Source organism: Nicotiana tomentosiformis, chromosome 5, assembly GCF_000390325.3.
Source record: "Nicotiana tomentosiformis chromosome 5, ASM39032v3, whole genome shotgun sequence".
NCBI classification, from domain to species: domain Eukaryota; kingdom Viridiplantae; phylum Streptophyta; class Magnoliopsida; order Solanales; family Solanaceae; genus Nicotiana; species Nicotiana tomentosiformis.
The window spans coordinates 132,164,465-132,188,245 of NC_090816.1; the positions used below are offsets into that span (position 1 = coordinate 132,164,465).

Below are 23,781 nucleotides of genomic sequence, written 5' to 3' on the forward strand. Positions count from 1 at the left end.
TCCCCTTTTGTTGTTCAAAAGATATCTTACTCTTGGTGGAATCATTTCGATATATTGAAATTGGATAATTGGCAGAAGAATGATTGCCTAGATCTTTGTTTCACTACAGAAGAACCTATTTCTACGTTACATTCTCAAGAAAAAGCGGTCATCCTTCGAACCAGTGGTGTAGCCGCCCTACGCAGGGTAGTCAAGCGCACACCCTTCGCCGAAAAACTATATTGCGTATATAAGTTAAATACTATTTTATATGGTTATATATTATATTTTAAACACCTTTAACACAGTTGAGTGAAGCAGTTCAGCGGTTCATGGTATTCAAAGTAATGTGTTGTTCACGAGTTCAAAGTTCTGCACATTTTATTTGCCAAAACTAAACGGAGACCACTGTGTGATCTATTTAATTCTTAATTTTTCAATCTAAAAAATTCCTAATAAAATAACTCCTAAAATTTACAATTTGTGTAGCAATAAACAACTCATCTTAAAAGTAATTTTGTACCTAAAAATTACTTCTTAAATAAATTTTATAATTTAAAAGTCAAGCTCTGCCAAAATGTCTCTAACAATAGTTCTTTACAAATTACAAATCCTCTCGACTCTTTCTTTCCTTTGGTTTTATGCTTGCTTTTATTAGTAAAATTTCTAATATTGTCTTTTTGTTATTTTAATTTTGATTTATAAAATTATAGTCCTACTAAAAGTTCTTGTATTGTTTAGCTTGTATCATCACCTCGTCTGTTGAGCCGAGTGTGGAGCCGAGGGTCTCCGGAAGTAGCCTCCCTAACCGGGGTAGGGGTAAGGTCTGCGTACACTCTACCCTCTCCAGACCCCACTAGTGGGATTTTACTTGGTTGTTGTATCATTATCTCATTTTTCCGTTTACCTTTTAAACACATTTAGGGAAGAATCCGATTTGAGCATCCCTATTTAAGTCATAACTAGTGTTATAAAAGTATATAAACTTTAGACTGAAAAGAGTAACTTCAGACTAACCCTAAGGTTGAATTATATTTAAATACACTTTTTCCACAAAACCGGCCGCTGCTAAAATTATACGAGATCACAAAGGAATAAGGATATACATAGGCTAGCATTATCTGCTTAAGATGGAGGCAAAAAGAGTTTGTGGCGAGGATAGAATATGAAACTGAAATTACCACAAAAGACGTGGCTCAAACTTGTGTCTTATCCAAGAGATGGTACAATTTTTGGACTTCACGGCCTAATCTGGTACTCAATCAAGCCTGGGAAGAGTTTGTCAAGTGTGATGATCGCTGGAAGATTTTGTCAAGTATGTTGATCAGTCCCTACGTCCCCATGTTGAAAAAAATTTATGTCTTGAGCAATTCAGCATTACATGTGAACATCATCATATAAAATTGGCTTCTCATATAGATCGTTGGATTGATTTGGTGGTTAAACTTAACGTCAAAGTGCTGGAAATTTGCCCTCCGAGTTTCAAGTCCTACTATAGTTTACCGCGATGCTATTTATGCAGCTAAAGAGCTGAAAACATTGGAACTAGAGAGGTGCATGCAAGTTTGAATTTGATATTAGCACAACTAACATCATAACATTCTGCATTCTTAGAAATCTTAATTTGCTTTTTGCCATATCTTAGACGACCAATTGCAAAGAATTATCCATACATGCACGTTCATCAGGACTCTACAACTATATAATTGCCAGGGTATAAACAAATTGCATGTTTTTGGCCTAGTACATCCGGAGAAGTTGGTTGTTCAATTATGCAAAATCCAAAGTTTGATAGTCCAGGCCCCAAATCTTCGACACTTATATGCAGGGATGCAGTTGAGAAGTAGGGACAATCTTGTTCCTTGTAAAATTGCAATTTTGGATGCTTGCAATACTTTAGAAACACTCAAAATCAGGGGTGCCATCACAGAGCAACAGTTTCAAGACATGTTCTCTAAGCACTCAAAGATTTCAGAATTGAACCTAACAAGTTGCTATGAGCTGAAAAACATAGAGATTGTGAGCGAAAAACTCAAGAAGTTGACCTTATCGAAGTTGTGGAATCTAAAACAAGTCAAGATTCAAGCTCCAAATTTGTTGGAATTTGAATTTAAGGCTGACAAAATACCCTTCGACCTTCCTCACTTTGTTCAAAAGTTCAACTATTCTAAAGGTCTTATATTAGCAATATTTTGCGAGAAGGTAAGTGTTTTCAATCTTTTTTTGCTCCATGAGTCTCAAAAAAAAAAAATTAGTTGTTTGTATTACTCGATTAATTAATGGATTACTTCTTCAATTTGGTTTAAGCCATGTCATTGACAATATTGCAGACTGAAACCATCTTTATATGTGAAGATCCAAAAGAAATTGTTGTTCCCCCATTTGATAAAGTCAGGATACTATTTAGACCTGTGAAGCATCTTGAATCATTCATACATGATTTAATGATAATGTATCCCAAGACCATCTCAATACTTCCAAGTACAAATAGCAAACTACTCCAGGTAATTTCTTGCATTATTTGGATATCCTTTCAAACGTAGCTAGCTAATGTTGGATATTAGACTTTATTTTTAAATGTTATACAATCAGATCATACAAAAAATATGTGCAGGTAAAAGTGGAATTAGACTTCTAAAACATAAGGTAGGTAACTTGTTACAACATGTCAAAATACGTTAAATCTAAGACATAAACATGCAATAGGCATTTGCTTAATGTTGATTGATTGTCCTATAATCATTAGCCTATTCTCTATATCTTATGGTTTTGTTTCAAATACACAGGTGCTGCCTACCTTAATAGGATGCCCAGATAATACCAAAACTAAGTGTTCCTACTGGCAACGTAGTTGAGAAGGAAATGGATGCCGCTTGGTATAGTTGGTTAAAGTCCACGTCTCTGTTAGTATAGAGAGATATATACAAAGAAATGCCTACCTCAAAGGCTTGGTAGTTCGAACTACAAAACTTGCGATTTTCAACTTTGATCTCGCAGATCTGTATTTGATTCTTAAATGGCTAAACAACAAATACTTTATAATACTTGGTTATTCTTTAAATAATGGTCCTCCAAACGGCTATTTGTGCACTAGCCCCCAACTAACCCTCATCACATAAGGTGGATTTTTATATAAATACAAATCGGCCGCACAAAGGATATACGTAGGAAAGCATTGTCTGCTTAAGATGATGGAGGCAAAAAGAGTGTGGCGAGGATAGAATATAGAGTTGCCTTTCCATATCATTCATCACATATTATACCAGACTGAAATTACCTCTAAAGATAGCGGCTCAAACTTGTGTCTTATCCAAGAGATGGTACAATTTTTGGACTACACGGCCAATTGAAAGAAGTTAGTACGTACACAATAGAAGGAAATGGATACCGTTTGGTATAGTTGGTTAAAGTCCACGTCTCTAGCATTTAGTCTAGTTAGTATATAGTATGATCTATTATATATATAAATATGATTCTGAAAGTAGTACATTCAGTTGAACTTATTAAACTCAACATAGATTTGCCTATGTGGTTCTGGCTAAGACCTCCCCCTTTGTTTCAATAATTCCTTTCATGTTCCCTCTTCTTCAGTTTCTCTCGTACACTCATTTACCACTATTAGGGATTGCAATGAGGGCAGTGCGGGTTTAGACATATGCGGGGCGGGACGGGTTTATACATATACGGGTGTGGGGTCGGTGTAGGTTAAAATAAAAGAAATTTAATTTTTTGCAGGTGCAGTGCAGTTGCGGGTGTGGGTTTAAATTTTTTACGAAACTACAATTTTTCAAGTTCTTGTGGTTGTTGTTATGGAATTTATTTTCACTTTTCCTTCATCTGTTATGGATAAATTAATAGGATCTTTACTAATACGAACAAAATGCTTTAATTTTTTTTTTGACAAGCTGACCTTTTAGTAAATAGCTTTTGTAATTTGTTGTTAGTATCTACCTTCTGAACAGGTTTTGGAAGTCATAGAATTGGTATATCGAGTGTTAGTTTTTGAATTGAAGATTGGGATGAGTATCGCATCTCAGTGGGAAACTTTTAGCTTAAATTTTAGATTGTACTCAATGATATGGAAAGATTGGCTTTTTTGCCTAACTACATGCTTCATCTGTTGCTATTATATATTCCTTTTTTTTATAAAATTATACTTTCTCAAAAATATAACTGGTGAAAAGACTAGGTATTTGGTATTTGAAGGTAAAAAATCTAAAATATGACCGAGAATTTCTTATGGCCCTCATTTGAGGATAGAAAATCTAAAATCTAAAAAGAAAAATGGGGAGGGCGGATGGACGCGGGTGTGGTGCGAGGCAGGTGGACGGGTTAAAAGAGCTATGCGGGGCAGGTTGAAATTTTGCGGGTTAAGATAGAACCCGCACCGCCCAGCACCGCTTGCCATTCCTAGCCACAATTTCCATAATCAACATGTCTACCTTCACAAGGTAGGGATAAGGATTGTGTACATACTACCTTCCCTATACCCCGCTTGTGGGAATACACTGGGTATGTTATTGTTGTTGTACTCATTTGCCACAACTCCAGCAATCCTTTTTGTTTTACATATTTATAACTGTGTGTTCGTTCATACTTTGATCCAGTTGGATATGAATAATGGTGATTTTTAATCCCTACCTAACATCCCAAGTAATATTCTGCTTAACTCCTCTTTGACAAGGGATTTTTTACTGCTCTTTATCTGCTGTAACCAGGGGCGAACCTAAATGGTATCAGCTTAAAAATTATATTGGGCATATAGGTATCAGCTCTGAAAGAATGCAGTTATAAACTAAACAACGTTGACCCCACTTGAAACAAATTCAATGTCCAGCCCACCGGCAAAGTGGGTTCAAATCCTTTGAAGCATCTCGAGTTCGAATCGTTTCAATGCTCACAAGTCACAGCTCATATGACATTACACTTTGATTTTTTCCTATAGAAATATAGTAACTTAGAAAAGTTTTTTCCATGTATAAGTGCACATTTTATTCTTTCTTTTTTGTACATTTAACTTGTTTGCTTTTTCTATAGACATATAATTTAGGTAAAAGAAAACTAAACAATTTTACTTTTTTTGTTAGTATTTTAAATCTAAGAAGATAACAACAACAACAACATACCCAATCTTATTTCACGCCGTGGGATCTAGGAGGGTAGTGTGTACGCAGACCTTACTCCTACCTTGTGAAGATAGAGAGGTTGTTTCCAATAGACTCTCGGTTCAGCAAAAATCTAAGAAGATATAGAACTGAAAAATACACCCAAATCTCAAACCCCTTATCTGGATGAATCCTTTCACCCGTGAAAAACTCAACTTCAAAGATCCACTACTTTAAAATACAATAATATATTTTATTATTTTCTTCAATTAATAAATTTTTGTTTTATTAACTTTTTTGGGCATTTATTTCTTTATATTTACCTGCAAGGATTGTGGTGGTGTATGTCTCGAGTTCGAACCTTTGGCATGGAGTAGGTAGAAAGTTCTTTACCCCTCCCCTTCCCCCCTCAAAAGGAGAATTTCTCGACGCGAATCTGAATTCGTCGAGCCAAAAAGCGAGTGTCAGTCATCGGATCTTCGTATGTTGAACCCGCTTGTAAAAATTCTGGATCCGCCACTGACTGTAACAACATATTTTTTGCTAATTTTCTCTTTAACAAATATTAGCTCGTGTCCCCTCTTAGTAAATTAAGGATTTCTATCTCTTAATATATTTTTTTGGCGATGGACAATCTCATCTTTTGTATACGCATTAAATCGGGTAATATTCTCCCCTTTTATTGTTTGAAAGATATCTTAATTTTAATGAAATCATTTCGATTTATTGAAAGTGGATAATTAGCAGAATAATTAGGTAGATCATTTGCTTCACTGCAGAAAACCCCATTTCTATGTTACGTTTCCAAAAAAAAGCAGTCATCCTTCGAATTCTATAGCTTGTTAGTCACACCAGACACCCCCCCTCCCCCTCCCCCAAAAAAAAGAAAAAATCAACCAAGCTTTAAGCGCAACCTTTATAACCTCACGACCCACTTTCAACGGCGCATTTGGCCAATCTATCCGAGAGCTCAGATTTAAGGAGGATGTTCCGCAAAGGGAAAGTAGTCACCACGGCTATCGGGTGGCATTGGAAGTAAGATCTCAGTTTCCGAGCGGCGACTACGAGAGCTGAGGCCAGTTTCTCCACATATGGGTAACGAGTTTCTGCTCCCGTTAAAATTTTACTAACGTAATAAATGGGAGATTGCGTACCTTCGTTCTCTCGGTCTAAAATCACACTTACCGCAACTTCCGAGACCGTGAGATAAACCAGCAATGTTTCATCTTTATTTAATTTTGAAAGCAATAGAGGGCTTGACAAGTATTTCTTTAAATCCCTTAAAGCCTACTGGCACTCTGGGTCCATTCGAAATTATTTTTCTTTTTGAGCAGTGCGAAGAAATGATGACACTTTTCTGATGACCGAGAAATGAACCTGCTCAAAGCTGCCAGTCTCCCCGTAAGCTTTTGGTCTTCCTTCACGTTTGATAGTTGGTCCGGGATGTATTCTATGCCTTGATCTTATCTGGGTTTACCTCAATTCCCCTATGTGATAGCAGAAATCCCAGAAACTTACGAAAGCTAACCCCGAACGCGCATTTCTCGGGATTAAGTTTCATATTATGCTTCCTTAGGATGTTGAAAGTTTCTTCCAGATGTTTAAGATGATCACCTGCATTTAAAGACTTAACGAACATATCGTCTATATAAACTTCCATAGTTTTTCCTATTTGATTTTCAAACATCTTGTTCACGAGCCGTTAATAAATGGCTCCGGCGTTTTTCAACCCGAAGGGCATCACATTGTAGCAATATATACCGAAATTAGTTATAAACGAAGTTTTTTCCTGATCCTCCAGATTTATCTTAATTTAGTTGTATCTAGAATAAGCATAGAGAAAACTCATTAACTCGTGTCCGGTCGTGGCATCAATCATTTGATCAATGTTTGGCAGTGAAAACGAGTCTTTCGAGCACACCTTGTTAAGATCTTTATAATTTACACACATGCGAAACTTATTGTTCTTCTTAGGAACTACTACTGTTGGGATTAAAGATTGGTGAATGGGAAATGGATGGAAGAAAGTGGAGGGAAAGTGAGCTTCCTTTTGCTTTAGAAAGAGCAAAGTGTCCCTCATTGGTAGTGAAAATAAAAATAAATGTGCTTATATTGAGAAAGCATTTCTCTTGGTGTTAAATGGGTTGGAAAGAAAGTAAGCCTCGCATTATCGTCATTGTCGCTCGCTCGGCTTCGGATTCGACTTCGGATTCGGTCAAAGAACCATTGATTGATTAAATCCATTTTCCTGCAATATTCCCACCTGTTCCAACAGCCATGGTTGTTTCTGAAAGGTTACAAACCTTTTCAGAAAATCCCAGAATCTTTCCTTATAAAATTTTCTGATTTTCTTCTTCTTCTTCTTCTTCTTCTTCTTCTGCACAAAATTTTTCAGTGTGTTTTACAACCATTGAGCTGTTGGGATTAAAGATTGGTGAATGGAAAATAGAGGGAGGGAAAGTGAGCTCCCTTTTACTTTAGAAAGAGCAAAGTGTCCCTCATTGGTGGTGGAAAGAAAAATGAATGTGCTTATATTGAGAAAGCACTTCCCTTGGTGTTAAATGGGTTGGAAAGAAAATAAACCTCGCGTCGTCATCGTCGTCGTCGTCACTCGCTCGGCTTAGACTTCGGCTTCGAATTCGGATTCGGATTCAGATTCGATCAAAGATCAATTGATTAATTAAACCCATTTTCCTGCAATATTCCCACTTGTTCCAACAGTCATGGCTATTTCTGAAAGGTTGCAAACCTTTCAGAAAATCCCAGAATCTTTTCTTACGAAATTTTCTGATTTTCTTCTTCTTCTTCTGCACAAAAATTTCTAGTGTGTTTTACAACCATTGAGTAGTTCGAAGTTTATCAGAGTTTTTGGTACCAATACACCGGTGAGTAAAAATCGTTCTATCTTGGGAGGATAATATTCCAGCACCTCGTGTACTTGAGGGGAATAATTTTCTTAAGGACACACCGTGCATTCAGTGGGCTCGATTTATTCCAAAATTATTTTCAGACGTTATTTCGACATTCTGTTGCTACTAACTTTCTGTTTTTGAAGTTTACGGTTTTTTATTATTTATTACAGTAATAGAAATTGAATAACAATCTTAAGGAAATTATTTTATTGTATTCTGTATTCTGTTTTTTGGAGATTAAAACCTGTGTGATTTCTACTCCTTCTGAATTTCTCTATTCTGATTTGAAGATATAAAAACTTCATCGAAATATGAAAATTCAGAAACGATTTGAAAAACATAAAAACTTCATCGTTTACTGTGAAATAATATATAAAAGCTTCGGTTTTTATTTATTAAACTTATTATTCATCGCTCATTACAGTACTGTTTACTATTCTATTTTTTGCCATTAATTGAACTCTTCTGTTGTTGACAGAGAGAAATGGAAATTGATAATGAAAATTCTTCTGCGATTGATGCGACAATGACGATAGCCTCGTCAAGCCGAACTGATGTTCCATTGGCCGAGAAACCGGGGAAATGTTCTGGAACCAACTTCAAAGGATGGAAGCAAAGGGTGTTCTTCTGGTATATTGCACTTGGTATGCAGAAATTCACCAGTGAAGAACCTCCAGTATCTGCCGCAAACATGCCGGACAACGGGAAATTTATGATTGTTGAGGTGTGGAAACAGGCAGATTTTCTTTGCAAAGGCTATATCCTAAGTGCTTTGGAGGATGACTTGTACAACGTCTACAATGTTACGAATACTTTGAAAGAATTATGGGACGCACTTAAGAAGAAGTACAAGACTGAAGATGCATGCTTGAAGAAGTTTGTGGTTGCCATATTTCTAGACTATAAAATGATAGACAGCAAAACCGTTGGAACCCAAGTTCAAGAGTTTCAACTTATTTTTCACGACCTTATTGTTGAAGGTATAGTCGGGAATGAAGCATTTCAAGTGGCTGCAATGATTGAAAAATTGCCTCCTTCGTGAAGAGATTTCAAAAACTATCTTAAGCACAAGCGCAAAGAGATGAATTTAGAAGATTTTGTGATTCGTCTCAAGATTGAGGAAGATAACCAAAAAGCCAAGAAGAAGTCTCATGGAAATTCAACGATTATGGGAGCTAATATCGTTGAGGAGACTGCTCCAAAAAATAAGAAGAGGAAGAGGTCTTCTGGACAGACTAAGGAGCAGAACAAAAATAAATTCAAGGGCAACTACTAAAATTGTGGAAAAGCTGGTCACAAAGCTCCTGATTGTGGTCTCCCGAAAAAAGATAAGAAGAATGGACATGCCAACATAGTGGAGAAAAATAATTACATTGATGATCTACATGCAATGCTTTCGGAATATAACCTAGTTGGAAATTCGAAGGAGTGGTGGATTGATATGGAGACACTCGACATGTTTGTGCTGTCAAAGAAGCATTTGCGACTTACTCTACTGCTGGTCCCGAAGAAGAGCTTTTCATGGGAAATACTGCAACAACCAAGATTGAAGGTTATGGGAAGATATTTCTGAAGATGACTTCCGGCAAGGTGTTAACGCTCAACAACGTTCTTGATGTTCCTACTATTAGAAAGAATTTAGTTTCTACTTCTTTACTTGTTAAGAATGGATTCAAATGTGTATTTGTATCTGACAAAGTTGTTGTAAGAAAGAATGAAATATATGTTTAGAAAGGGCTGCCTCACAGAGGGCCTTTTCAAACACAATATAATGGTTGTTAACCGTATGAATAAAATTTTATTTTTTTCTTATTTATTGGAGTCAAATAATTTATGGCATATTCGTTTAGGATATGTCAATTAAAAAACCTTGCGGAAGTTAATTAATTTAGAAGTATTACCTAAATTCCAGTGTAATAAATCAAAATGTCTAATATGTGTTGAATCTAAGTTTATAAAATATCCTTATATGTCTGTTGAAAGGAATTCAAATCCTTTAAACTTAATTTATACTGACATTTGTGATATGAAGTCGACACCATCTCGAGGTGGGAAAAAGTATTTTATTACTTTTATTGACGATTGCACTCGATATTGTTATGTTTATTTGCTTAATAATAAGGATGAAGCAATTGAAGCATTTAAGCAATACAAGAATGAAGTGGAGAATCAATTGAATAAAAAGATCAAAATGATTAGAAGTGATAGGGGTGGAGAATATGAATCTCCGTTTGCAGAAATATGTTTGGAATATGAAATTATCCATCAAACTAATGCCCCCTACACACCTCAATCCAATGGAATTGCGGAAAGGAAAAATCGAACATTAGGAAATGATGAATTCTTTATTAGACAAGTGAGGCTTGCTCAGTTGGTAAATCATCTCCACCCACAGCCGTTAGGTCCTGGGTTCGAGTCACGCTGGAGGGGAAGTGTGAAAACACTATAGATCTTTTTAATTTGGGAAAGATTTAAAAAAAAAGGTAAATTCTTTATTAATAAGTTCCGGATTACCGTAAAGTTTGTGGGGGTGATTTGTCCTTACAACTAACTGAATACTCAACAGAGTACCCCACAATAAAACACAATCTATTCATATGAAAAATGAAAAGGAAGAAAACCAACTTGAAATATTTCAAAGTGTGGGGTGTTTAGCAAATGTACAAGTAACTTTACCCAAAAGTGTAAACATCGGACCAAAAATCGTGGATTGCATTTTTATTGGATATACTACAAACAATAAAGCATGCCGGTTTTTGGTTCATAAATCTAATAATCCCGAAATTCATGTTAATACGGTAATTGAATCAGATAATCCTGAATTCTTTAAAAGCATCTATCCGTATAAAACTGAATGTGAGTCGTTAAGTGAAAGACTTAAATGACCACGGGAAGAACCAAAGGAAAATCCTCCAAGTACTGAAGATCCAAGGAGTAGTAAATGTCAAAGAACATCTAATTCCGTTGGACCCGATTTTGTGACATTCTTGCTTGAAAATGAGCCTCAAACGTTCAAAGCACCTATGTCATCTTATGATTCAACATTTTGGAAAGAGGCAGTAATAGAGAGATTCAATCAATTTTAGATAACCATACATGGGAATTGGTTGATCTTCCTCTAGGAAATAAGCCTTTAGGTTCGAAATGGATCTTTAAACGGAAAATGAAAGTTGATGATAATATTGACAAATATAAGGTATGACTTGTTGTCAAAGGTTATAGACAAAAGGAAGGCCTTGATTACTTTGACACTTACTCGCCAGTAACGAGGATAACATATATTAGGGTGTTAGTGGCACTAGCGACCGTATATGGTCTTGAAATCTATCAAATGGATGTTAAAACAGCTTTCTTAAATGGAGAATTGGAGGAAGAGATTTACATGAAACAGCTTGAGGGTTTTGTGGTTCCGGGTAAAGGAAAGAAAGTGTGAAACTTGTTAAGTCGCTTTATGGACTTAAACAAGCACCCAAATAATGGCATGCCAAATTTGACCAAACAATATTGGCAAGTGGGTTTAAAATCAACGAGTGTGACAAATGTGTTTACATTAAAAACACTCCAGGATATGAAGTCATTGTTTGTTTATATGTTGATGACATGTTGATAATGAGCAAAAATATGGCAAATATAAATGCTACTAAGTGCATGTTGGCTAGCAAATTCGACATGAAAGATTTAGGAGTTGCTGATGTAATCTTAGGAATCAGAATTCACAAGACTTCACAAGGTCTAGAATTATCACAGTCTCACTACATTAAAAAGGTACTTGACAGGTTCAAGTATTTGGATTTCAAAATTGCCAAGACTCCAATTGACGTGAGTTATGCACTTCAAAAGAATGAAGGTGAAAGTGACTCACAACTGGACTATGCAAGAATATTGGGAAGTTTGATGTATATCATGAATTGTACGCGACCAGATATAACATGTGCTATTAGTAAACTGAGTTGGTTTACAAGTAATCCCAATCAAATACATTGGATGGCAATGAAACGAGTTTTAGGGTATCTGAAACATACCCAAAATTACGCTTTGCATTATAACAAATATCCCTCCGTGATTGAGGGATATAGTGATGCACATTAGATCACCGGATCATCCGAAGATAAATCCACGAGTGGATATGTTTTCACACAGTGTCTTGGGAATCATCCAAACAAACGTGCATCGCCCGTTCTACAATGGAATTTGAATTCATAGCTTTAGATAAGGCTCATGAAGAAGCTGAATGGCTCCAAAATTTCTTGGAAGATATTCCATCTTGGCCCAAACCTTTGGAACCTATATGTATATATTGTGATAGTCAAGCGATAATAGGCAGGGCATGGAGTGTTATGTATAACGGATAATCTCGTCATATACGACGGAGACACAATACCGTTAGACAACTACTCTCTAGTGGTGTTATCACGATTGACTATGTAAAGTCAAGATATAACGTGTCAGATACACTTACAAAAGGCCTATCTAGAGAGGCAGTTGAAAGATCATCAAACGGAATGAGGTTAAGGCCTAGGACAAGTCATCATGGCAGTAACTCTACCTAGCAGACTGGAGATCCCAAGAGTTAGTTTCAAAGAGATCAAACAAAGTTATGAATGATGGTTCAACATTGTCAAATAACTCAACCCATTCTCGTGATGAAGACAATGTTCATAAATCAAGGTAAAGCATTAAGGCTTTTTGATGAGTCAATAAAGCTTAAAGCTTTTTAATGATTTGCTAAGTACGGCAGGATATGACCAGATAGTGTGTCTATAGGATCACACATTTAGAAATTACCTATGTGAGTGTGAAGTGTAAGCCGCTTCAAGGGGAATGAAAGTAAAGGCACATTCTCTAAGCACTCATGAAACCAGACGGTGTTCATGGCCGTAACGAATACAACAGTGAAAACCATAGATGGTTAAGGGTTGATTGTGTGACTTATGTTGTCTAGGTATACAACAAAGCTCGACGGTGCAAAGGTATCAAATCTACTGATTAGCCGAGTATATCCGATATAAGTTCATTATGAAAAGTTCAAAGGGAAACCTACTTATCGAGATGCAATTAATCCTTGCCTGTAAATCACACACTCGTCCGTGCATTCCTTTGTCTTATAGCCATTCCCCATTCATATGGGAGATTGTTGGGATTAAAGATTTGTGAATAGGAAATTGAGGGAAGAAAGTGGAGGAAAAGTGAGCTCCATTTTGCTTTAGAAAGAGCAAAGTGTCCCTCATTGGTGGTGGAAAGAAAAATGAATTTGCTTATATTGAGACAACACTTCCCTTGGTATTAAATGGGTTGGAAAGAAAGTAAGTCTCGCGTCGTCGTCGTCGTTCGCTCGGTTCGGCTTAGGATTCGGAATTGGTCAAAGATCGATTGACTGATTAATCTTTTTAGACAAAATTTCTTTCAATTATATAATTAATTAACAAAAATTTAACCTGGAATAACCCAGGACCCGCGACGCGACCCAGTCCGGTTCGTTTTCTCTTTCGGATTATTTTAAATCTGTTTTCCCTTAATATTTCAAATAGAAATATTCCCACCTGTTCCAACAGCCATGACTGTTTTTGAAAGGTTGCAAACCTTTTCAAAAAATCCCAGAATCTTTCCTTACAAAATTTTATGATTTTCTTCTTCTTTTTCTTCTTCTTCTACACGAAATTTTTTAGTGTGTTTTACAACCATTGAGTGGTTCGAAGTTCATCAGAGTTTTTGGTACCAATATACTGGTGAGTAAAAATCGTTCTATCCTGGGAGGATAATATTTCAGAACCTCGGGTATTTGAAGGGAATAGTTTCCTTAAGGACACGCTGTGCATTCGGTGGGCTCGATTTATTTCGAAACTATTTTCAGATATTATTTCGACATTCTGTTGCTACTAACTTTCTGTTTCTGAAGTTTATTATTTTTTATTATTTATTGCAGTAATACAGATTGAATAACAACTACTACATTGGCTAGCCAGTCTGGATATCTTACCTATCGATTGAACCGATATTAAGTAAGCGAGTTACCTCTTCTTTGACGAATTTATTCCTGACTTCGGCAATCAGGCATTTCTTTTGTCTTACCAGAGGTATGTTGGGATCCAAGCTTAACTTGTGTACGGCTACCTCTGTCGGGATGTCTTTCATATACTCCTGCGACCATGCAAAACAATTGGCGTTAGATTTAAGGAATTTAATAAAGTCGGACCTGAGTTCTGGGTGCAGTCCTGTCCCCAAGTGGTATTTCCTTTCTAGGAATTCTTCAAACAATGCCACTTGCTCCAGCTCTTCCGCTGTGGACTTCGTTGCACCGGTCTCTTCTAGAACTTGAAAATATCTCGGCACATGATAATATTCTGATGCCTCTGCCCCCGGACTAACTTCATTTAGTTCGGGAGTAGGTGTCGGTCCCTATAATTGCTATGCCACGTGTTCCTTTCCTTTGCTACTAGAGACCGAAATTGCATTCATCTCCCTTGTCGCTAGTTGATCACCTCTTATCTGCTTAATTCCTTCGGGTGTTGGAAACTTCAGCAATTGATGATACATTGATGGTATAGCTTTCATCTCGTGCAACCATGGCCTTCCCAGAATGATGTTGTATCCCATATCACCATCTACCACTTCGAAAAGAGTTATTTTTATTACTTCTTTAGCGTTCATGAGTAATAAAATTTCTCCTAGAGTTGTCACACTTACGAGGTTAACGAGAGCAACATTCTCTCCTTCTGGAATCGGGTAACGAACTCTCGTAGCAGCTCAGACTCTCCTTGCACAATCCTGAATATGTAGGCCTTTCGGGCCTGTACTTTTCTAGCCCCGGCATGAGCCTTGATGAAAGAATCCGCGAGCATTTCAAATGAGTCTATGGAATGCTCGGGTAACAACGAATACCATGTCAAGGATCCCGTTGTGAGGGTTTCTCCAAATTTCTTTAGCAACACAGATTCAATTTCGTGAGGAGCTAAATCATTTCCCTTTACCGCCATTGTGTAGGTGGTAATATGCTCCTGGGGGTCTGAAGTTCCTTCATACTTTGGCGCTTCAAGCATTTTGAACCGCTTCGGGATTAACTTTGGTGTCTCACTTGGCTTGTATGTCAATTGAGTACACTTTTTCGAGTTCAGACCTTTCAGCACTGGTGGCGCGCCCGGGATATGGTTCATGCGGGTGTTCACTTCCCTCATAAACCGTAAAAGTTTATTCTTGAAAGGATCATTCTCGTTGTTGAGTTCGGATCCGCTCCCCCTTCCCCATCAGAACCAATTTCACCCCGGGGAATGTTGTTGTCGACCCTCTGCGTTGTTTGATTCACGGGGACCCCAGGAGGAATCAGATCTTGTCTGTTTGCATTATTTGAAGCTCCCAACAACGCCTGCTTCAACTCCGTCATAACGTTATCATATCGCGTGAGGTGACCTAGAATGATCGCATGTTGCTCTTGCAAGACCCTTACTGCGTCAATGACTTGTTCCTTATCAGCATCATCGGGAGTTGTCTCCCGAACATGTCGAGGATATTGCCTGGCATGCACCAGTGTAGCGTCATTCCCCTCATTATGGGTGTCACTGATTGAGTCCTCGAAATAAGGTTGATCCCCTCGAATCTCGAGGTTGTGCATGTTGTTAGCAGTGTTATCTGTCATTTCTTATGATTTTTTCTAAGACAAAATAATCAAAACACGTTAGTAAAAAGGGCAAGGATCAATTTAATTACACAGTTGTCTAGGCCCCACGGTAGACGCCAAATTATTTATCCGTAAAATGGTACAGTTGAATTTATACGTGGTTTCTAGACAAATGAATTAATTTGACCCTGAAATAATTTAATAATCGAAGAATTATGCAATATTTAGCCTTAGGATATAGACGAAACATCAGAAGCAACAGTTCCTGGAACAGGATTTCCGGGCACAACAACGAAATCAAAAAGTAAAAAGATAAGATTGTATTGAGTTTTGTATAGAATATAGCGTAAGTTTGCCAGAAAATTCGTGTCCTTTACAATGACAACTGAGCTCACTATTTATAGCTATGAAGGAGGTCCTAGGATTGTACCCTTCTTTAATGCCAATTATGAGGGACATTGATGAAGATTTACTGGTGAACATGAATGCCAAATTTCCTGTAATGGGTAATTGCTCTTAATGCCATGGAATATTCTCTATTAAATGTTACCGGGCGAATAACATTTATCACATATTTAAGAGCGTTATTCTTTCCGGTGACAAACGAAACAATTGTCTTCGGTCTTTGGCCCTCCCCCCGTCTTGCCCCCAATCTTGGGTTTCATGTGTCCCTTTTTGGATGGCCACGTGTCATAATATATTTTACCCTATACACGAATGAAAATCAAAGGGTTGTTGTTGGCGAGCGAGTAAAAACTAAAAACCAACCTTGTACGTTGATGGCAAATGCAGAAAATCACAAAGGTTAATGTAAACACAAATCACAAAGAGCCCTAAAAGATATCATTACAGTCTAAAGGGACTAGATTAGGCACCACTTTGATGATCAGAACCAACATAAAAATTTCTAGTGTCATTTATTTGTTGCGCTTTAATTCTCTCATTTACAATAAATCTTTATCTAACTAATTGAGTGTTTCTCTACATACTCAGCAGATTAAGAACTGGCGCAGTCGGCTAAATTTTAAAGGCCCACAATTCACCCATCCTCTTGTATTTTCATAAGTTATTACAATGATTGTAAGGGAGCTACCAAAATAAGTGTTTATAGAAAATTCCGCGAAAGTCACAACAGTGGAAAAAAAATTATTCCTCAAGAGAGAGGTCTTTGTTTCTCTGATGTAGACAGTCAAAGTCTTGTTTGAAAAAAATAGGATAGTCAAAGTCTTCTTGTTGTCCAAAATTACATCTTTGCCAGCTTATTTTAAATCAGTCAAATTGCAAGAAATATTTTTGGTGCAAAGAAAAGGAATGAAATGATTGGAACAAATGTCAAAAAGAGAATAAAATATAGACATCAGAAGAACAGATTGATACAAAAGAAAAAACAAAGTAGAAGATAAAGATACTAACAGATTGAGCCTTGGTTCAAATAGTGTAACAAATAATACAAATGTTGACTTGGACTGTTGGGCATATGGCTCATGATTCCCAAATTATATTTCCTTGAGATACTTTTGGTATGATGCTATGAGCAGTACATATATATACTCTCTTAGTCCCAATTTATACAGAGAAGTTCTGATTTCAGAGTCAAAAGAGTTTTTCTTTGATTTTAATTTTTTTATATCTTTTAGATAGTTTACTTATTAATTATTGTGACTTATAATACGTAGTTTTTAAATATGTATAAATTTTATTTTACAAAATTTAAAGATTTTACCACAATTCACGGTCAAAATAAATAAGTTTGACTTTTGAAATCTGAGAGCCACCACATAAATAGAGACGGATGGAGCATATAGTTCCAGTCAACAAGGATATAGAAATTAGTGTGAAGGTACATAGCCCTAAATATGGTACTAACCAACATTTCTTAAAAAATTACAAGTAAAATATTAAATTTTAATAGTATATAAAATATATTGAAATACTTTATCGGATATTTTTTTATTTATTTCAAATTTAAACACATAATAAAATTTATGGCTTCGGCACTATATATATATATATATATACACATGTTGAGTCTTAAGGCAGAACAAGTAAGTCAAGAGACTAAATATGAGAGAATTCTGCTTGTGGATGTTAATTTTGTTCTTAGCAAATGAGTGGTGTAGCTGTTATGGTTGTTGGAAAGAAGAAAGAATTGCTCTTTTGAAACTCAAAGAAAACATAAACTACACAAATGGTGCATATTTTTCAACATGGGTAGCTAATGAAACTTCAAATTGTTGTCAATGGGAAGGAATTATTTGCAGCAACAGTAGCAGAAAAGTCACAGAGTTGTCAATATCAGTGAAGACTTTTATTAAAAAGGATATTTCTGGCATTGAAAGTTTAAATACTGATAATTGGAGAAATTGGCATTTCAATGCATCTTTGTTTCTTCCTTTCAAGAATCTCAAAGCTCTTCTTCTCCGCGGACATTCTATAGCTAATTGGATTGAGAATGAAGGTTCGTCTTCTAACTGTTTGTAAATATGCCCGAGAAGCGGTTGGTGAATATGTTTCCCATAGTATTTAAGTTATATACAATAGGGGCAGCCTCGTGCACTAAACATTTCGTATTCACGTAGGGTTCGAGAAAAGGCTGCACCCTAGAAGGTGTAATGTAGATGTGACCTATAAGTCATGGATTCGAGCCGTGAAATAAGTCATTGATCATGGTAGGCTGATATGACCTATAGGTCATGAGTTCGAGCCGTGAAATCAGCCTACCATGATCAACGATTGATTCCACAGCTCGAACTCATGACCTATAGGTCACACGGAGACAACTACTGTTGCTCCACAGTAGGGGCAGCCGGGTATACGAAGTATGCCGTATTCATGCAGGCTATGGGGAAGGGTTGCACCCCAAGGAGTGTGACATAGACAGTTTACCCTAATGCAAGTATCGATGGTTGATTCTACGGCTCAAACCCATGACCTATAGGTCATACAAAGACCCGTGGCGAAGCCAGTAAATTCAATAAGGGTGTTCAAATTTTGAACATCCTTTGCCAGTAGGCTATGCAAGAGTGTTCAAAATCTATTTTTTAATCAATAACAAGTAATATCTTACTTTATACGTAGTATAATATTTTGGCGAAGGGTGTTAAGTTGACCACTCTTGGGTCAACATAGCTTCACCCCTGACGGAGCCAAGGTTCCCCATCCTTAAGTTATATACAGTGATAGTGTAATTTTTGTAACACTATTAGAACAACATTAATCGAGTGTAGCGGATTATTATTCTATAAAGAGTTCTTTGTTTGTTATTTGTCAACTTAACCTCAGGCTGTGAAAACTTAAAACTGTCAGTACACAAAATAATTTTTTGATCAGTTTATTTACAGGTTTCGAAAAACTGAAACAACTAACAAAACTGGAAAAGCTAGATTTGGCTGGGAACAACTTCAATCGCAGCATATTTCCATCTCTTAGTCAACTTACATCTCTCAAGTCACTGAACCTCGGACGTAACAACATTGAATCAGGTCATAACTCGTGATTGATTTCCTCTGTTTACCACTTAATTCGAACTATTTTAATATCGCCAAAACAACAATGACATATGTAACTCATCAATTTTCTTAATTCTCAGGTAATGAAAGATTGTCAGGGTTAAGCAATCTGGAGAGCTTAGATTTAAGCGTTAACAGATTGAATGATGAAAGTGTTCTCTCTGCTCTAGGTAGAAATTTCTCTCTTCAAAGACATTTATTTACCCTTTTACTTTGGGAAAACGGTCATAATCACTTTTTTGTACCCTATGAAATATCTTAAATTTAACTCTTCGTTATACTTTGGGGCTATTCATACTCTTACCCTTAGCAAATTGTCTCATATTTGTCCTTGACTTTAACAGAGATCCAGTAGGGATTGGGTGAATTCCACGTGTCAAAATACTTTGAGAAAAATCCATATTTACCATTCTACTTTGGGTAAATATGAACCTTTCTCTCGAAGTATTTTTGATACGTGAAAAAATTCACTCAGTCCATGCTAGATCTCCGTTAAAGTCAAGGCAAAATGATACAATTTGCTAAGATATTTGGTATGAATGACTTCAAGGGTATGAATGACTTCAAGCATAACAGATTATAAAAGTAAGATATTTGGTACAGTAAATTGGTAAATTTGATCCTTTTCCATTTTACCATTGCTGCTTTTGTTCCTACATGGGAAAGTTTCCTGATAACAGTTTATAAATACTTGACCAGAGCTAAATACATTTAGTACAACTTTGAAGAAGCTCAATATAAGGTACAACAGTTTTCAAAGCTTTATGCCAAATGAAGGTACATTTTGTTCCTTGAGCTTATTGTTTTCCAGATGATCCTGTCGTAATGATGTGCATGCGATTTAGATATATATGTATTACGTACTCAATCAAAATATCAAGCTCAAAACTCAAAAGAATTGAAAACCGCAAAAAACCCACTTACAACTCCATAGAGCTCCATTTGCATTAAAAATGTTTGAAATCCAAAGTATTTTAATAGTGCCATTTTCAATGAATTTGAAACTCTTACACTTTAGTGTTAATTCCAAATCCTAAACATTATAGTCTTATGGTAACTAAAAGTACAATTTTGCTGGAAATACTTACAAGTACCAAAGTTTTGCAAAGCATTTAGTCGTCCCCTTTTTCAAACAACAATTAAAATATGCATGCTATGATTTTGACATATTTATTGTCATCAGTTACACTAACTACAAGCATAACTTTGCAAACCTATAATGAACTATGTGTTGATGATTCTTTTGTGTTTCTTTTACATGCAAGAGTTGGGAATTCTGAGAAATATAAAGTATTTACTTTTGGATGGGAATACATTGGACAAAAACTTTCTACAGAGCAGTGGTGTAATGCCGTCCCTTAAAGTATTATCAGTATCTAACTGCGGCCTGAATGGAACCCTACCTATTCCAGGCAATCTTAAACAACCAACTGCAATTAGAATGAATGATATATTTTCAATTGAAGTGATAGCTTGACAAGGAATATTCCATGCACATTATTGTAGGACACAATTGATTAAGAGCATATGTTTGTCTGAGTTAACATAACACAGTTTACTTCATTTTACTTTTCTCACTTACCATCTTTGTTTGAAGTTTCCTAGCAGTTTGGTTTGCATGTTTCCTATATTTTCTGCAAAGGCTGCAATATAGACATGTAATAACAGATAGCTATTTGTTTTTCATATAGGTTTATGCAATCTAAAATATCTTGAAGAACTAAGTCTCAGCTTCAACAACTTCCATGGAAATCTTCCTCCATGTCTTGGAAACTTAACATTACTTCGGGTAATTGATCTCACTCAAAATCAGTTTACGGGAAATATTGCCTCATCTCCACTTTCAAGTCTTTTGTCCCTTGAATATCTTTTGCTGAAAAACAACAACTTTGAAATCCCAATTTCATTCGAGTCATTTGCTAACCATTCAAACCTTAAGTATGTCATTCCTGACGGCAATTCATTAGTTGTAAAAACTTCTACTAGAAATTGGATCCCAAAGTTTCAATTGGAAGCCTTGTCTTTGACTAAAAACTGCTCTGTAATACCAAATTTCCTTCATTATCAACATCAGTTGCGTCAACTTAGTCTATCTGACTGCAACATTGGTGGAAACTTTCCAAATTGGTTGTTGGAGAATAATCCTAGACTTGAAGAAGTTTATTTGGATGGAAATGCGTTCACTGGATCTCTTCATGAGTTGTCCTTCCTTCCTAATATGAAATTTTTTGATATCTCAAGGAACAAGATTCAGGGACAACTTCCTCCCAACATCAGTTCCATTTTCCCGAATATCTTGAGGTTAAAAATGTCCAACAATATGCTTGAAGGCATGTTGCCTTCAAGTTTTAGCGACATGAAGAACCTACTTTTCTTGGATTTAGCAGATAATAAGTTATCAGGAGACTTACCGATTGAATTGGCTCGTAATGGATTATTCTTTCTGAGACTGTCGAATAACATGTTGGAAGGGGAAATATTTCCAGTGTCAACCAACATCAATAATCTTCAGTACTTATACTTGGATGGAAACAACTTCTCAGGCTCAATTCCACAAAAGTTGTCCTCTGCTTCCTTGAGTTCACTGGATTTAAGTAACAACAGTTTGTCTGGAAATCTACCTTCTTGGATTGGTTACATCCCCTCATTAACCTCCCTCGCGTTATCTAGAAACCATCTAAAGGGTCCTATTCCAGCAGATTATTGTAGACTTGAAAAGCTTGAGGTTTTAGATCTCTCAAGAAACAACCTTGTTGGTGTGATTCCATCATGTTTCAGTGCTTCCCAAAACCTTAAACGTGTCTATTTGAGCAAAAACAATTTACGAGGGCAATTCGATGTGTTCTCAAATAGCTCAGATTTAACGGTATTGGATCTTAAAGATAACAACTTCACCGGTTCAATTCCAAAATGGTTAGGCAGTATTGAAATAAACACCTTACTCTTGAAAGGAAACCATCTTCAAGGCAACATTCCCACAGAGTTGTGCCATGCGAGTGAATTGAGAATCATGGATCTGTCTCATAATAATCTCTCGGGACCTATTCCTCGTTGCTTTGGAAACATAATACAAATAGCAGGGATCAGTGAAGCATATCCCTACGGTCCAATATTTAGTTATCCAAGACTCCAGACGTGGGGTAGAGATACCATGGTATATGTAGAAGATTCAATGGAGAGATCGACAGTTTCCTATCAAGATAACTATGCATGGGTTGGGGCAGAGTTTACAACCAAATATAATACGTATTCCTATGAAGGTAGCATTGTTGATTATATGTTTGGGATTGATCTTTCTTACAACCAATTAAGTGGTGACATACCTAAGGAACTCTGTAATCTTACTGAAATTCGGGCACTAAACTTGTCACATAACCACATAACTGGCGCGATATCATCAGAATTCTCAAATCTCCAGAATATTGAGAGTTTGGATCTATCATACAACAACTTGACTGGGAGGATTCCCTCTCAACTTGTAGAGTTGACAAGTCTAGCAATTTTTAGCGTGGCACATAATAATTTAACAGGTATGACTCCACAGCGTACATCTCAATTTGCAACTTTCACTGAAAGCAGTTACCAGGGAAATCCTTTTCTTTGTGGTACTCCATTACATATCAATTGCATGGAGACCAAAGAGATACCAATATCACCTCGTGCGCCAGATTTCTGTGAAGATGATACTGGTTTTCTAGATATGGAGTCGTTCAATATTTCTTTTCTTGTGGCATATGCAAATTTGGTGCTTGTAATTGCTGTAGTCCTTTGGCTAAACCCCTATTGGAGATATGTTTGGTTTTATTACATTGAGTCTTTTATGTATTCATGTTACTATCTTTTTGCTTCCAAATGTACATGACCTTTCATATTAATGTCACTTTAATTGCGTTGCATAATTGCATTTCATTATGTAAATCGTGTGTGTGAGTTGTTCTTGGGTACCTTCAAGTTTGTTAATACTAGTGAAAGTTTTATTGATTTCCTTTGTGTCATGCAAAAGCAATTTATCAAACGTTAGTGAAAAAATGAACTAGTGTGCTCTCAACAGGGTTTTATATCGACCTGCTTTATTAGTTTTGACATGGAGAGCTATAGAAAGTACTCAAAAGTAACTCGTTTTACTTTAACCACCAAAGGATGTGGTACAGTGGATGGGACTGCTCCTCTCTTAACCAGAGGTCTCGGGTTCGAGCCTTGGGTATGAAAAAATCCTTGGTAGGGAGCGCTTACTCCCTCCCCCCCGAATGGGGCCCTACCTGACGCGAATCCGGATATAGTTGGGCTCCAATATGGGTGCCGGACACCGGGTGGGAAATCAAAAATTCGTTTTACTTTTCTTCTTTTTATATGTTCTCTTCTGATTCAATTTGCAAGTAAAGGATGGCTTGCTTGTACAACCAAATTTATGTTTTCAGTAGGTAGAAGAGTATTGGACAAGAGTGGGTTGCTCTAGTGGTGAGTACCCTCCACTTTCAACCAAGAGGTTGTGAGTTCGAGTCACACCAAGAGCAAGGTGAGAAGTTTTTGGAGGGACGGATGTCGAGGGTCTATCGGAAACAGCCTCTCTACCCCAGGGCAGGGGTAAGGTCTGTGTACACACTACCCTCCCCAGACCTCACTGGTAGGATTATACTGGGTTGTTGTTGTTGTAGGTAGAAGAG

At 36.6% G+C, this 23,781-nt stretch overlaps 1 protein-coding gene across 3 annotated transcripts; it reads left to right on the forward strand.

Moving 5' to 3' along the window:
* The first annotated feature begins 17,603 nt into the window (after window positions 1-17,603).
* Window positions 17,604-23,101, forward strand: LOC104107899 (cuscuta receptor 1-like). 3 transcript variants are annotated; one of them, XM_070175372.1, is made up of 6 exons: window positions 17,605-18,066; window positions 18,950-19,090; window positions 19,198-19,287; window positions 19,817-19,894; window positions 20,383-20,529; window positions 20,809-23,101. In XM_070175372.1, exons 1-6 carry the CDS (start codon window positions 17,673-17,675, stop codon window positions 22,977-22,979), a joined length of 3,021 nt encoding a protein of 1,006 aa, XP_070031473.1. In that variant the 5' UTR covers window positions 17,605-17,672; the 3' UTR covers window positions 22,980-23,101. The 3 variants fall into 3 exon arrangements, with proteins under 3 accessions (XP_070031474.1, XP_070031473.1, XP_070031475.1); XM_070175373.1 differs by lacking the exon at window positions 19,817-19,894 and having other exon boundaries at window positions 17,604-18,066; XM_070175374.1 differs by lacking the exon at window positions 20,383-20,529.
* The last annotated feature ends 680 nt before the right edge of the window (window positions 23,102-23,781 follow it).

Excerpts from the sequence above, each read along its gene's own strand:
- LOC104107899 (XM_070175372.1), top strand. The coding sequence starts at position 17,673 with ATGAGAGAATTCTGCTTGTGGATGTTAATTTTGTTCTTAGCAAATGAG. Across the intron at positions 19,895-20,382 it reads AAGCTTTATGCCAAATGAAG|AGTTGGGAATTCTGAGAAAT; the intron begins GTACATTTTGTT and ends TTTACATGCAAG. Across the intron at positions 20,530-20,808 it reads TGGAACCCTACCTATTCCAG|GTTTATGCAATCTAAAATAT; the intron begins GCAATCTTAAAC and ends TTTTTCATATAG.